The following is a 13,189-nucleotide window of genomic DNA, read 5'->3' as shown; positions in this document are numbered from 1 at the left end:
ACAAGGGCACCATGCTAAGATGCCTATAGAAATAATTTTTTAAAAAATAGTATTGGTGGGACTAAATCCATCTTGAAACACACACACATATCAATAGATGCCACCTTCCCATTGAGAGAACAATCCAAACTCTTCTTATCGCAAGTGGATGCTTCCATTAAAAGATCATATCAGCTTTCAGTCTCTGCACAATCCAACTTGTCACCCCAAAGGATTCATGTACCCTTTCTTAGTAACATTTCCAAAAGGATGAAGGCATTTACAGTCAGATAAGGAAGCTGAATTGTAATCTCCCCAGATGAAAACACATGGGTTTATGGTTAGGTCCATAGGTAACATACATAAGGAATATACGGTAGCTATGGGTGCAGTGATCATATAATTGTAGAGTTGCAAAGAACCCCAAGGGTAATCTAGTCCAACCCAATCAAAATGTTGTTTCAGCTAAAATATATTAGTTGCGTTTTCAGCTGGCTCTTCCTTCAAGGTGCTCAGAACAACATTTTACCTTTTAAATTCTGTGAAATAAGGTAGCCTAAATGATTGTATTTACCCAAGGCCACCTAGTGAGCTGAGATGGGATTTCCTTTACCTAAACCCAACATTGTAACTATAACACCACAATGTTTATGAGCCTTAATGCATTTGTCCGAAAAATAGAATATTTAAATGTAAATGGAGAAATACCTATAGACATTGAAGAGTGTTCCAATTCACTAGATGATTGCTAGAAACTGATGAGTAGGAAGATTGTGTATAAGTTGATTTTTATATAAAAATACTCATATTGTCTCTTTTTTCCCACAAAGAAACCGCTCAGGAAGCAAAACCCCTAATTTTTTTTTAAAAAAATATTCTGTTGTGCCTACCTTTTTGCTGGCTAGCTTCTAAAAAGAAGACACAAAGCTTGTTTAATGTGCTTAAGTGTTTATTCCACTAATATTTGTCTTCATAAAGCAAATTAATGTTTTAATCCTCTTTCCCCCCCCAGTAAGAGACATTTTATTGTAAAGAATACATTGACATGCTAAAGGTGTTTACTTAAGAATATAGTCTCTATTCTATAAGGACCATGTGAAGTTTTAGATTTTTTTTAAAAAAAATGCCAAAGAAGCAAAAATGATCAAAAGACATAGTTGTGAGTTAATTACGTTTGAATAAACGTATCATGTAAAACGATTAAGATTAGGACATGGGTTTCTATTTTGCAATAATCTAGTAATCAGTACATTTAATAGCAGGTATATTACCTGGGGTTTTCAGTGGAACATCTATCCTGTGTTTACGAAACTTTGTAGAAAAATAAATGGATATTCCACATTAAAATAGTAGGAAAACACTTAACTATCGTACTTAACAGATTAATGACACATTTCTTGCATCATCAGGCATTTTCACTGAACTCAACATTCTGTTTTCAGCTTCATTTTTCTTATACAGTATTACACCTTAAGAAAGCTATAGATGGCATGTGAATTACTTTGCTTCTTGTTTTGTTTTTTTTCTGTTCTCCTAGGCCTAGTAGATGCTGCAGTCGATGCAGCTTCCCAAGCAGGTGTGTTTGTATATTGCATGGCCAATCTTTCATTGGGTGGCAGATTTAACAGCTACTGACACTTGCTAATCATGGTCTCTCTTTGGGCTTTCAGCTTACTGACATTAACTTTTAATGGGCTGCAGCTTTGATACTGTGTTTCATACTCACAGCTTTCTTTTTAACAGTTGCTCACAATTTCTAAGTGCAATACATTAGTAAAGTGAAGCAGATTCATTTAATAACCATCATCTTAGTCAATTAGTTTGCGAGCACAGGTAGTAGTAATACTTTGCTTTTAAAACTGCAAATACATTGGTTGATAATACCTTTGCCAAATATGATGATGTTTAAGCAAGCAAGCATGATGTAAGATGATGGTCCCCAAATATTCTGTATTGTGTCATGCGAAATGGCCACTATCTGGTGACTCCCCCCCCCTTTTTTTTCTTTCATGTATATGATAAAAGATCCTTATCCACAAATCCATTGCTTTGCAGTATGCCTCATTTAAAAAATCAACAAGCATTTTGTGATTGCAGTATCTGTATCTGTTACACTGGTGAATCACATCATAAAGCATTTATCCTGACATTATTTCTGGCTATACAAAATGTTAGGAAATATGTGCATGATGAGCCCAGTTCAGTGGGAGTTGACTAAGCATGTCCACTCTGTGTATTGGAAACCTTAACTCTGCTGGGGGGGGGGGAGATTACAGCGCGCCTCCTTTTCACGTTAATGTAGCCCAAATCCCAGAAGGAGTGTTGCCAACACAGAAAATATCAGTGTCACCAGGTAGTCCGATATGGGCTCCAACATCCCATGTGATTGGAGTGGCATTGGAAGGCAATCTGTTACAGTAGCCCCATGCCACTATAGGCCCTAAATATGCTAGCATTTCCCCACATCATGAAAAGCATTTTTTTAAAAAAATGAAGGGCGGGGGAAGTAAGGTGTTTAAACACAACACCAATGACAGAAAATCTCCGTTGCAGGTAAGACATTTCCTTCGCTGTCCTTTCTATAACTCACCAGGTGAAGGTCTAAAGTGTTTTGACATTTAAACGTTGTATGTGCCATTTCATGGACCTTTTTTTTTTGTTAACTTGGATCAGTCCTACTGGATGAGAAGACAGTTGGGTTTTAATGCCATCATACATTTTCCCCAGTACTGAATGAAATATATACAGTTATGATTTGTTATGGTGACCCATGTACATGATTAATCATTAAAATTGGTGTGTCCTAAAGTAAACTGAGAGTGTTTCAGCTTTCATTCTGGGGTTTTGTATGACTTTTTGTGATATCTTCCTTCCATACCTCCCTCTGTTTATTGAGAGATACCACATAATTCTGGTAAAACCCAAACCTATTTCCATCCTTTATTATACTATAGCATGAACACATTGTTTTGGGAGTGAATTTGTTCTGATAGGCTAAGTTAACTATTCCTATCCGAAACAACAACTGATGCCTTTATAAAACAGAGTTGCTGGCGGAAACAGAAAAGCTCATGAAGGAAAAAATAGAAGTGCAGCGGCAAGCAGAAAAAGAATATGACTACCTTCAAAAGCAGGTGAAGGCACTGGAAACTGATATAGAGGAGCAGGTCAGCCGGTATTTGGAATTGGAGCAAGAAAAAAATGCAGAACTGATGGATCTAAGGCAACAAAACCAAGCTCTGGAGAAACAGCTTGAGAAAACAAAAAAATTTCTAGATGTAAGTAAGAGATGGGTTGCAAATCCTGCTAGCCATATATGACAGATTTTTTTAAAATGGGAGAGAGACAAAAAGGCCATACTCTAATGTAGTTAATAAAGGTAAAGGTACCCCTGACCATTAGGTCCAGTCACGGACGATTCTGGGGTTGCGGCGCTCATCTTGCTCTATAGGCCGAGGGAGCCGGCGTTTGTCCGCAAACAGTTTCCGGGTCATGTGGCCAGCATGACTAAGCCGCTTCTGGCGAACCAGAGCAGTGCACGGAAACGCCATTTATGTTCCCGCCGAAGCAGTACCTATTTATCTGCTTGCATTTGACATGCTTTCGAACTGCTAGGTGGGCAGGAGCTGAGACCGCAAAACAGGAGCTCACCTTGTCTGCACATTAAAAAAGCTTTCTGTGCGTTTTTACATTTTGATGCAGATTACTTTTTTAAAAAAATGCACATTAAAAATGTAGGTGTTCTTAAAAGGAATGAAAAACAACATTGATCACAATTTCAGAATTTAAAATGTGTTAAATTCAGACTTGATAATAATGATAATACTTATTTTGGACCTTGAAAAATACTTTAGGAGAGCACATAGCCACACCCTGACATCTTATGAAACAATGTGTGAGATAAGATGGTTATATTTTAGAGATGTATTTTTCCAGACATGATGAGTAATAGAGAATCATTAGTCACAGTATTCTAGAGATGGTCCCAAGCGTTTGTTTATTTATTAAGGTAGCCCATTTGAGTTGATCTCTAGAGTAGCCTAAAGTACAAACAGGCACATTAAGTTCTGTGCCAGAAAAAGAATTGCCAGTGCTTTGTCAAGCATCTACAATATTTAGTTTCTGCCTTGGCTGTCTGCAATGGCACTATACTGTATATAAAAATGTATTGCTATTAGCCCTGCCACAAATGTATAGACAATAAGGTGTGTGCCAGATATCTACCTGCTTTCTTGGGCCCGGTGCTTGTCACATTTTCATAGTCATAAATAAGATAAGCCAGCTTGACTACATTGCTTTGATAAAACATGAGTTAATTTTGAAGTTCATTTGAACATGTTTGCCATAAGAAGTATAATGGTTACATTTTCAGGAACAGGCAATTGATAGGGAGCATGAGAGAGATGTTTTCCAGCAAGAGATTGTGAAACTGGAGCAGCAGCTTAAGATTCCCCAGAGATTTCAGCCAATCAATGAACAGCAAAACAGAGAGGTAAGGTTTGTTGGTTTGTTTGAGCATAAATACATAAACTGAAATGTTGAAAATGTACAAAAATAAAGTCCTTTGTTTGGACAATTCACCAAGGTTTCATAATCTTTTATTTATGACCATGGACAAGTGTCATGGCTGCATGCTCCTCTTGTCACCCTTCCTCCCTCCCAATTGCCTGCCAGCTTTGACACAAAGATCTGGTCTCGCAGTAAGCCACAGTACTTCTTTACAGTCAAACTGGGGAATTCTGTCTTCATATCAGTGAACAAACTAGAAAAATAAGATTTGAATTAAACTAAAGGCTGCAATCCTTCACATATTTACTTGGAACAAATAAGGTCTATTGCATGCAATTGGACTACACATTATTATAATCATTTATTTGTAAAATTCATAGCCAAAACCATAGATTTTTTTCAGGTGTGGTTTTTAATTCATTTATTTCCTAATGATAGTCCCAATGCAGTCGGTCAACACACTTTACAAAATCAAAGTGAGTTGCAAAGGCCGTATGCAAAGTGGGTTGGAGCAGAGGCTCTGTGGGATTTATAGCTGCCAAGTTATCCCTTTTTTAAAGGGATTTTCCATTATGCTGAATAGGCTTCCTCGCGAGAAAAGGGAAAACTTGGCAGCTATGGTGGGATTCACTGGGAAGATTGAATAGATTATTTGTATTTACAGAACAGGGATCATGCAAGGGAATACTTAGAATTTTGTAAATTTGCTTTTTATCATTAATACAGAAAGATATGCATCTTTTGTGGTTGCTTATCTTTCTTGAATTAGGGCAGTGTTTTTTTCCATGTGGCAGGCATTGCTGCCATAACTTTAATTTGTGACACATTCCAGGGGTGAAACGTGTTCACCTGTTTCAGTAAAAACAAAACATTCTGAAGCATGTTTAAATACTTTTATTGAAGCATAAGCTTTTGTGAACTAGAGCCCACTTTGTCAGGTTCATAGCTAGCATCACAGGGAGACTGATAAAGTGGGGGAAGTGCAAACAGTGGACCCAAAGGGCTATGGGTACAACTGCAGCACATACATCCTGGTGACTGCCAGATGTTTTGCACTATAGCTGCCATTAGCCCCAGCAATGGGACTAATCTGCAGAGTTATAGCAGTATCTTGGCAAAGGTGGTTCTACGATGTTTCTGTGCAAATCTCAAATGTGTATAAAATAATCACAGTGACCAAATCATATTGTGAAGTAATCGTGGTTTTGCACTCCAGTGTTCTTTCCTCCCTGCAACTCTGTCTGTCTGTCTGTCTGTCTGTCTGTCTGTCTGTCTGTCTGTCTGTCTTCCTATATGTCTGTCCATATATCAGTCTCTAATCTCAAAGAAGTTGCAGATAACACTTCATTCATCAGATGAAATAGTCCACCTGTGAAAGCTGAAATAAATCTTTTAAGAGTTCAACAACTCACTCTTGGGTTTTGTTTAATTTGTTTTTGTGAAACAATATCCTATTTAATTTGGCAGGTTTGAGCCTCTCAGTAATTTCTGCCTTGTTGTACATACAGTTTGAACTGGTAGCTGTCCATCCACTGGGGAGTGTTTTGTTAATTGGTTTTGTCTTGCTATCTTTCTTTGGCCAATTACTATGGCACTTCTTTCTCAATGAGATCTTTCTGGCTGCCTCATAACTGAACATTCCATTTCAGTATGCGTGGCGGCCAATATCCTCTCTCTCTTCTCAATGTGCTTTCCCTTGAGTCTACCATCTTACTTGCCTTTATTCTCTCGGCTTCTGGTTACTAAGTAGCTCCTTGTGCCTAAATACTTCAGAGATTGAAAGCTTTCTTCTTACTTCCTGCCTCTTTTTCTCCTACGCAATTTAACTCGGTTAACGTTATAGTAAATTTGTGTTTGAACTTACGACCTACATTAGCATACATCTTCTGGAGCCTTCATCAAAAGAGTTCTTCATCCTTAATATTTCAAGAGGTTTGAAATATCGTTCCTGCCTATTGTCACCAGGTTGAGCAGTTAACAAATCACCTCAAAGAAAAAACAGACAAATGCAGTGAGCTTTTGCTCTCTAAGGAGCAACTTCAGAGAGATGTGCAAGAACGGAACGAAGAAATTGAGAAATTAGAGTGCAGAATCAGAGAACTGGAGCAAGCTTTAATGATCAGTACAGACAGTTTGCAAAAGGTATTTTTTGTGAACAATGTTTTTTATATATTTATTATCAACAAGAACATTCAATTATTTAATTGTGAATTAAAGAGATGTGATAGCTAATATCCTTACTTTAAAGGTGGAGGAAAGGAAGCAGTTTGGCTCTACAACAATAAGGGGAGAATTACCCCTTGAAGCACAGTTACAGGCTGAGCAAGAAGCTGTAGACAGGAAAGAAAAAGAGGTAGAGTATCCCTTTCAATTATGCAGATAAGTTAATATTTCATATAATTCATTTCAATCCAACATCACAGGATGCAGAGTGTGCAGAGGTCAGAATAGTCACATGGCTTCATTGTATGAGCTTTGCTTTCTTCTGCAGGGCAGACATGTGGCCTAGATGAAGCTATTCCCCCTGAGTGCAGATAAGGGGATCAAAGAGAGCCACATGCCAATCTCTGGAGTGAAGGAAAGCAACACACATTCATGGCAAATGTATATGCGACCACATAGCTTGGGAGCCCCAAGGCAAAGGCAGGGCCATGGTATGGTATGGCTGCTGCTTAAATATAAGCCAGCTCAAATGTTGCTTAGCTCACTGCAGAGAGGAATGATGTCTGGACGAGGCCAGCACATGCCCTTTTCCAGACCCTGTGACACAACTTCTGGTCTCCCCTTACCCAGCCACCTGGTCAGGTTGGATATTTTTAGCCTAGGAGATCACAGTTGCCTCTTAAAAAACCTGAGTCATCTACGGGTTATCCAGCTTCACCACCAGACTTGACGGGTGTTTAGTATTACTATTGAGCCCGCTGCAGTGTTCTCTAGCCACAAGGTGCAATGCACCACCCTGATATAATTGTGGATGCCCTTTTAAAATCTCAGGGTGCTGAGTCACTGTGCCCTCAGCCACAGACTAATAGCCCCACCAGCTCCTGTAGGTCCTTTGTCACCTTCCTGAAGGATCAGCATCTCTGGAATAATCTTCAGGATGTGCGTACCCATTGTATAACTAGTGCTACCCTGTTTCCCCTATTTTAAGGCATACAGTGCCTCGCAAGGCGAAAGTAATTTGTTCCGCAAGTCGCTTCATCTTGCAATATTTTCGACTTGCGAAGCGCGGTTTGCTGCGGCAAAAAAAAAAAGCCGAAAAACTTCGTCTTGCAAAGCGCCGAAAACATCGCAAAACGCTTTCGTCTTGTGAGTTTTTCGTTGCGCGAGGCATTCATCTTGCAAGGTGCCACTGTAGTCATAAAGTAAGCCGTAGCAGGATTTTTAAGCATTCAAGGAATATAAGCCATACCCCGAAAATAAGACATAGTGATAGGTGCAGCAGCAGTGCCGGCCACGGCAGGAGCAGGAGGAAAAAAATAAGACATCCCCTGAAAATAAGCCATAGTGTGTGTGTGTTTTTGAGGGAAAATAAATATAAGACGGTTTCTTATTTTCGGAGAAACACGGTATATTGAGAATGAGGGAATAGAGCTAGCATCCATCCATAATTTTCCATGTTCATTGTAAAATTGAGTATTTTTTTAAAGTCTTTAAAATTAGAAATTAAAGACAAACATTTGTTTCTGAAAATAAGTATGGTCATAAGATTGAAGAACAGTTTTTATTTTTATGGTTTTCCCTTGTTTAAAAGATATTATCCCTTTGCCACTTACTTTGGGTATATAGATCATAAATCTTGAAGAACAATTAGAGCAGTTTCGCGAGGAACTAGAAAACAAAAATGAAGAAGTACAACAGTTGCACATGCAATTAGAAATCCAGCACAAAGAGTCCACTACAAGACAACAAGAACTTGAGCAAGAGAATAAATTTTTCAAGGTAATTATGTGGAAAGGAAATCTGGTATTTTCCACCCATCTTCTTCTCTTGAATGAACACATCTGCAAATCATGAGTTTTAAAAACTTTTAATACATAACATCCTTGTTTCTTATTTTTTTAAAAGAATATATTAATATATATCTGTATATTCATCTTGTAAATGGAAAAGAATGAGAGAAACAGAAAGTTACATTATTTGCCGCTGTTTTTTTGTCTGTAGGAGGATATGGAAAAAATGGGACTAGCTATCCAGAAACCTGAAGATACTTCTATAAAGGGTCATCATGCAGTTGCTGGAAAATGTGTGCAGATCATACAGGAAAAGGAACAGGAAATAAATGAACTCCATGAACAAATTTCAAAACTGCAACAGCAACTTGAAATTACAACAGATAACAAAGTACATGGTTTTGGGAATCTTTTGTGGGAACCTTTCTTTTCATTGTGAGATGTAAAATCAAGATTTCCGTATAAACCAAACAGTTTAAGGTGTTAGAACGTGGGCTAGGCCACACTGCATTTAGAAACCCATGTCCTGATTTTCAAAATACAGTTCTCATGGATTCTGCTTTCTCTTGATATATTTATTGAAATCTTAATTTCTGTGTAGTGGTAGATATTTGTGCAATTTTAGTCACAATTCCTCTGTAGGATAACTGGAGCAATATAAATGTGGATAATCTGAGTTGTGATTATCAGGATGCTAATGAAATGTATCATCTCCAGCACAAGTATTTATAAAATGGGTTGTACTCTAATGCCATCTGCTGGATTTTGCCTAATTTCTGCCAGAGGTTTGCAGAAAAAATAGATTTCATAACCAAAATCGTGATTCTAGAAAGTTGCTGAATTCTTCTTGCAAACTTGGGATAGAGTGTCAGTGTTTATTTTACAGCAAAGCACAAAAGGGAGACCAGTTTTTAATAGTTTTCAGAGTGCTGATGCTAGTTACTATGAAACAAAGTGCTTCAAAAAGCAAAATCCAGTGAGTCATAATATTTCTCTGTTCCAAGTTATAATAGTATTCCTGCTATTTTCAGGTTTTCAAAAGTGAAACTTATTCTGGATCTTCCCTCCCCTCCTCCTTTCAATTTCAGGATCCCATATTTCTGAGCCTCCTTTGCATTAGCAATAGAGAGAATTTATTAGCTTTATTTATATGTCTTTTCAGGAATTGCTCTGTCTTTTGGAAAGAGGAAAACAATTATTTGTAGTGCTTCCCATAAATCCTGTGACTTTATTTTGTATTATTAAGATGTAAAATATCTAGAGCTTCTGATTTTTCTGGTTCCATCTAGTTTTGTGGTTTTTCCTTTCGATTTTAAGATTTTTGTGGTGGCTAATAAATGCTTTCTGCATCCTTTGCTGAGAAAGCAAAAAGAAAGAGTTTTACTAGGCGAGGCCAAACTCCATCCAAAACTCTATTCTTGAAGTTGTTATAAACCAATCACTGCCATCTATTCAAAGCCAATATTTCAGCTGTTCTACATTGGTCTTTTGAATTCATTCTATTTATACTCCTCTTTCTGTTTCTGCCTTTGAATTCCTAGCATTGAAACTCTTCCTGAGGTTTCTAAAGCACACCTTCCCCATTTAGCTACCTTTATCTTCCTCTAAATTATTTGTCTGAATAATTTGAATCTTCTTACTTGGTCTTTACACCTTTCCCTCTTCTTTTAGTTAAAATTCTGGAACTTCCCTTTTATGGTTGGCAACTTATCTCTTGCATCAATTTGCCTTCTTCATAATAATACACTTTATTATTTTTATACTTTATTATTTTTATTATTTCTTCTGCTACTTCATAGTGTCCTCCCCCCCCCTACAAAATCTCTTACATCTGTATAGTTGCCATTGTTTTGTAAAGTCATGATTTCACAGCTTTTGAATAGTCACCAGTTCTTTTCTTTTTCTCAGTCAAATGGCTACTAGCCACAGTGGCTATGTTCTCTCTCACTATTAGAGGCAGTATGCATCTGAATGCATGCCAGGAATCATAAGTGGAGAGAGTGCTATGTGCTTCCCACAGGCATCTGGTTGGCCACTGTGAGAACAGGATGCTGGACTAGGTGGGCTTTTGACCTAATCCAGCCTGGCTCTTCTTATGTTGTTAAATGTATGCCACCTTAAAAGAAGAAGAAGAAGATATGAGGTGTTGATTGTATGAGTTTCTGTTTTTTCCAACCATATATAGTCGTACCTTGGTTTTTGAACAGCTTAGTTCTCGAACGTTTCGGCTCCCGAACGCCGCAAACCCGGAAGTGACTGTTCCAGTTTGCGAACTATTTTTGGAAGCCAAATGTCACACGGGGCTTCCACAGCTTCCGATTGGCTGCAGGAGCTTCCTGCGGCCAATCAGAAGCCGCGCTTTGGTTTCCATACGTTTTGGAAGTCGAACGGACTTCTGGAACGGATTCCGTTTGACTTCCAAGGTACAACTGTACTTAGATAATATAGCAACTCCATCAGTGTAGGAAGATGTGGAAATTACCCTATTATTCTGTAACTTAGGAGACCGTCAGGATCCTTACTTACTCATTTTTTGTTGTATGTTTGGACTGTGAAAAATAATGTTAAGTTCTAGTAACTAGGGATGTAACGGTGGTTTTGTTGAAATAAGCACTCTGGAGCACTTTTTTGCAAATGGGAGTTCAGTAACTAGAACAAAGCTGATGAGCTGAGATATAGGAATCGTTCTGGCAGAGAAAATATCAGTTGAATTAGAGTTACACAAATTACTCTATAAGCTGCTTGTATATGTGCAGACATAATTGATCAAAAAGCACTATGGCGTGACCTTGTCCTGCATATAATCCCTTTGAACACAGTGAGTTTTATATTTTCCAGAACTTGAAACATTTAAGTGGAAAATACTATGAAGTTTATGTTTGGACAAAGCAAAATTCTTAAATAACTGTCAGAAACATTTGGTTCTTAAAACTTCCATGTGAAGGTGGGTTGATTGGCACTATGCAATCAATCATATATTGATAATATGAGGAGTTGTTTATGTAAGCAAGTTGTTGGAATGAATTCCAGAACTGTCTACCTATTTTGGATAATTAAATATTTTTATTTCTTTGACCACCTAGGTGATTGAGGGCAAAAATGAGCACATAAGGGAACTGGAGGCCCAAATAGAATATTTAAAGAGCGATCAGGAACGTGTGAAGCAAAACAGCGAACAGGAACTCGAGCAGCTAAATGACGTTATCGAAAAACTCCAGCAGGAGTTGGCAAATATTGAGCACAAAGTACCTCTGGACTTTTCTTTGACTCAGGAAGATGCAGATAACTTAAAATACCAGCTTGATGTTGTGTTGGCAGAAAAGGAAGCTTTGGTGAAACAAGTGGAAAATAAAGATGTAGAGGTCACTGTCGTGAAGAATGAACTTGAGGAAACAAGATTAAAGATGAGCAAGTTGGAGAAGGAAGTAGATGCACTGAAGAAAGAACATGAGAAAAAGGAAGGAATACACAGAAACATGCAGATGGACAGTGGTGTGGCAGAAATACGAGGATCAAGCCAACTGAAAACAGAAAGTCAGAAGAAAACTAAAATGTTAGAAAATGAAACCCCTCTTGGCTATGAGGAGGGAAATGCCAAAGATTCTTCCAGCACAAAGTTGCAGCAGCTTCAAGAGGCTTCGGAGGAAAAGGATTCAGAGCTAAAGCAACATTGCAATCAGCTCACGGATTTAAAAGAGCAAGCCCAGGCTGAGTCAGCGGTGCTTAAACAGAAAATAACAGAGCTGGAAGAAACGCTTGAGCAGAAAGTTGCTGCAGCCCTTGTGAGTCAAGCTCAACTGAAAGCAGTTCTGGAACGAAGTAAACTTCTCAAAGAAATGCAGGTGGTTTCAGGAGACGCCTTAGAAGCTATAAAAACTATTTCAGCAGAGAAAGGAAACAGCACACCTGGAGAAGATGCAGGTTCTATATTATCTTCATTATCCAATAAACTTTTGGAATTGGAGAGCCAACTGGCAAGTGCACAGAGCAGCCTGGAGCTAGAAAAAGCAAAGGTGGAAATTGCACAGAAGGAAGCAAAGGAGAAGGAAGAGAGACTTGCTGAACTTCACCAGCTACTAGCAGAAGTAGAAGAAAAGCACAAAAAGGAGAAAGCAGAGAGCTCTAAGCAAGAAAAAACGCTTATTGCTCAGGTGTGTGTGGGTGAGGTGATGTTGGAAAACACCATATACATGACTAAAAATGTTTCTGCAATAGTTTATCAAGTCTCCTTGCACGATGAGGAACAGATTTTTCTGTTGTAAGGAAACTTGTATCTTTTAGCTTTGCTTATCATGAACTATTGCCAGTTCTAGCAGATTATAATAATACTAGCTCCATAACTGTGCAAGGTAGAAAGAAGCACCCTCCCATCAATATACTTCAGTAAATTCTAAAAGGTCATCCAATTAAGTATTACTGTTTCTGAGGATGGGTTCCAAAGACCATGTGTGAACCTCTACCCTCCTGCTGGGAATTCTTTGGTTTCCTTTTGTGGCCCAGCCTCTGTAGCCAGTAGCAGTCTGCAGGTTGGAGGGGGGTGAGCTGCATACCTGGCTTCCCAGTACCTGGGTTTCTTGCTAGTTTCTGAGAGGGTGTAGAGAGCAAGGCAGTGGGGAGGTGTGGTGCGTTGCAGGCAAGTGGTGGGAGTGCCAGATGGACATTGCTGCATCTCCTGCTGTATGCCAGCTTCCTCGCTGCACGCCAGTAACTGGCCATAACCCCAGCATTGGGACGCAATATAAGCAGGG

The 13,189-nt window shown here is 38.6% G+C and overlaps 1 protein-coding gene across 11 annotated transcripts in view; it reads left to right on the top strand.

The window, feature by feature from the left end:
- Window positions 1-13,189, top strand: part of AKAP9 (A-kinase anchoring protein 9) — a 108,021-nt gene that overhangs the window by 73,576 nt on the left and 21,256 nt on the right. For 7 of the 11 annotated variants that reach the window (XM_035129723.2, XM_035129721.2, XM_035129719.2 and 4 more), the window contains 8 exons: window positions 1,517-1,555; window positions 3,025-3,257; window positions 4,352-4,471; window positions 6,454-6,630; window positions 6,737-6,841; window positions 8,278-8,430; window positions 8,653-8,832; window positions 11,525-12,592. In XM_035129723.2, the coding sequence (XP_034985614.2) occupies window positions 1,517-1,555; window positions 3,025-3,257; window positions 4,352-4,471; window positions 6,454-6,630; window positions 6,737-6,841; window positions 8,278-8,430; window positions 8,653-8,832; window positions 11,525-12,592 (2,075 nt within the window). The remainder of the gene's footprint in view (window positions 1-1,516; window positions 1,556-3,024; window positions 3,258-4,351; window positions 4,472-6,453; window positions 6,631-6,736; window positions 6,842-8,277; window positions 8,431-8,652; window positions 8,833-11,524; window positions 12,593-13,189) is intronic. The other 4 variants (XM_035129718.2, XM_035129727.2, XM_035129724.2 and 1 more) reach the window with 3 other exon arrangements.

This window comes from Zootoca vivipara, chromosome 12 (genome assembly GCF_963506605.1).
Source record: "Zootoca vivipara chromosome 12, rZooViv1.1, whole genome shotgun sequence".
Taxonomy (NCBI): Eukaryota; Metazoa; Chordata; class Lepidosauria; order Squamata; family Lacertidae; genus Zootoca; species Zootoca vivipara.
The sequence above is the reverse complement of the archived record's forward strand: the minus strand, read 5'-3'. Positions and strand labels throughout refer to the sequence as shown.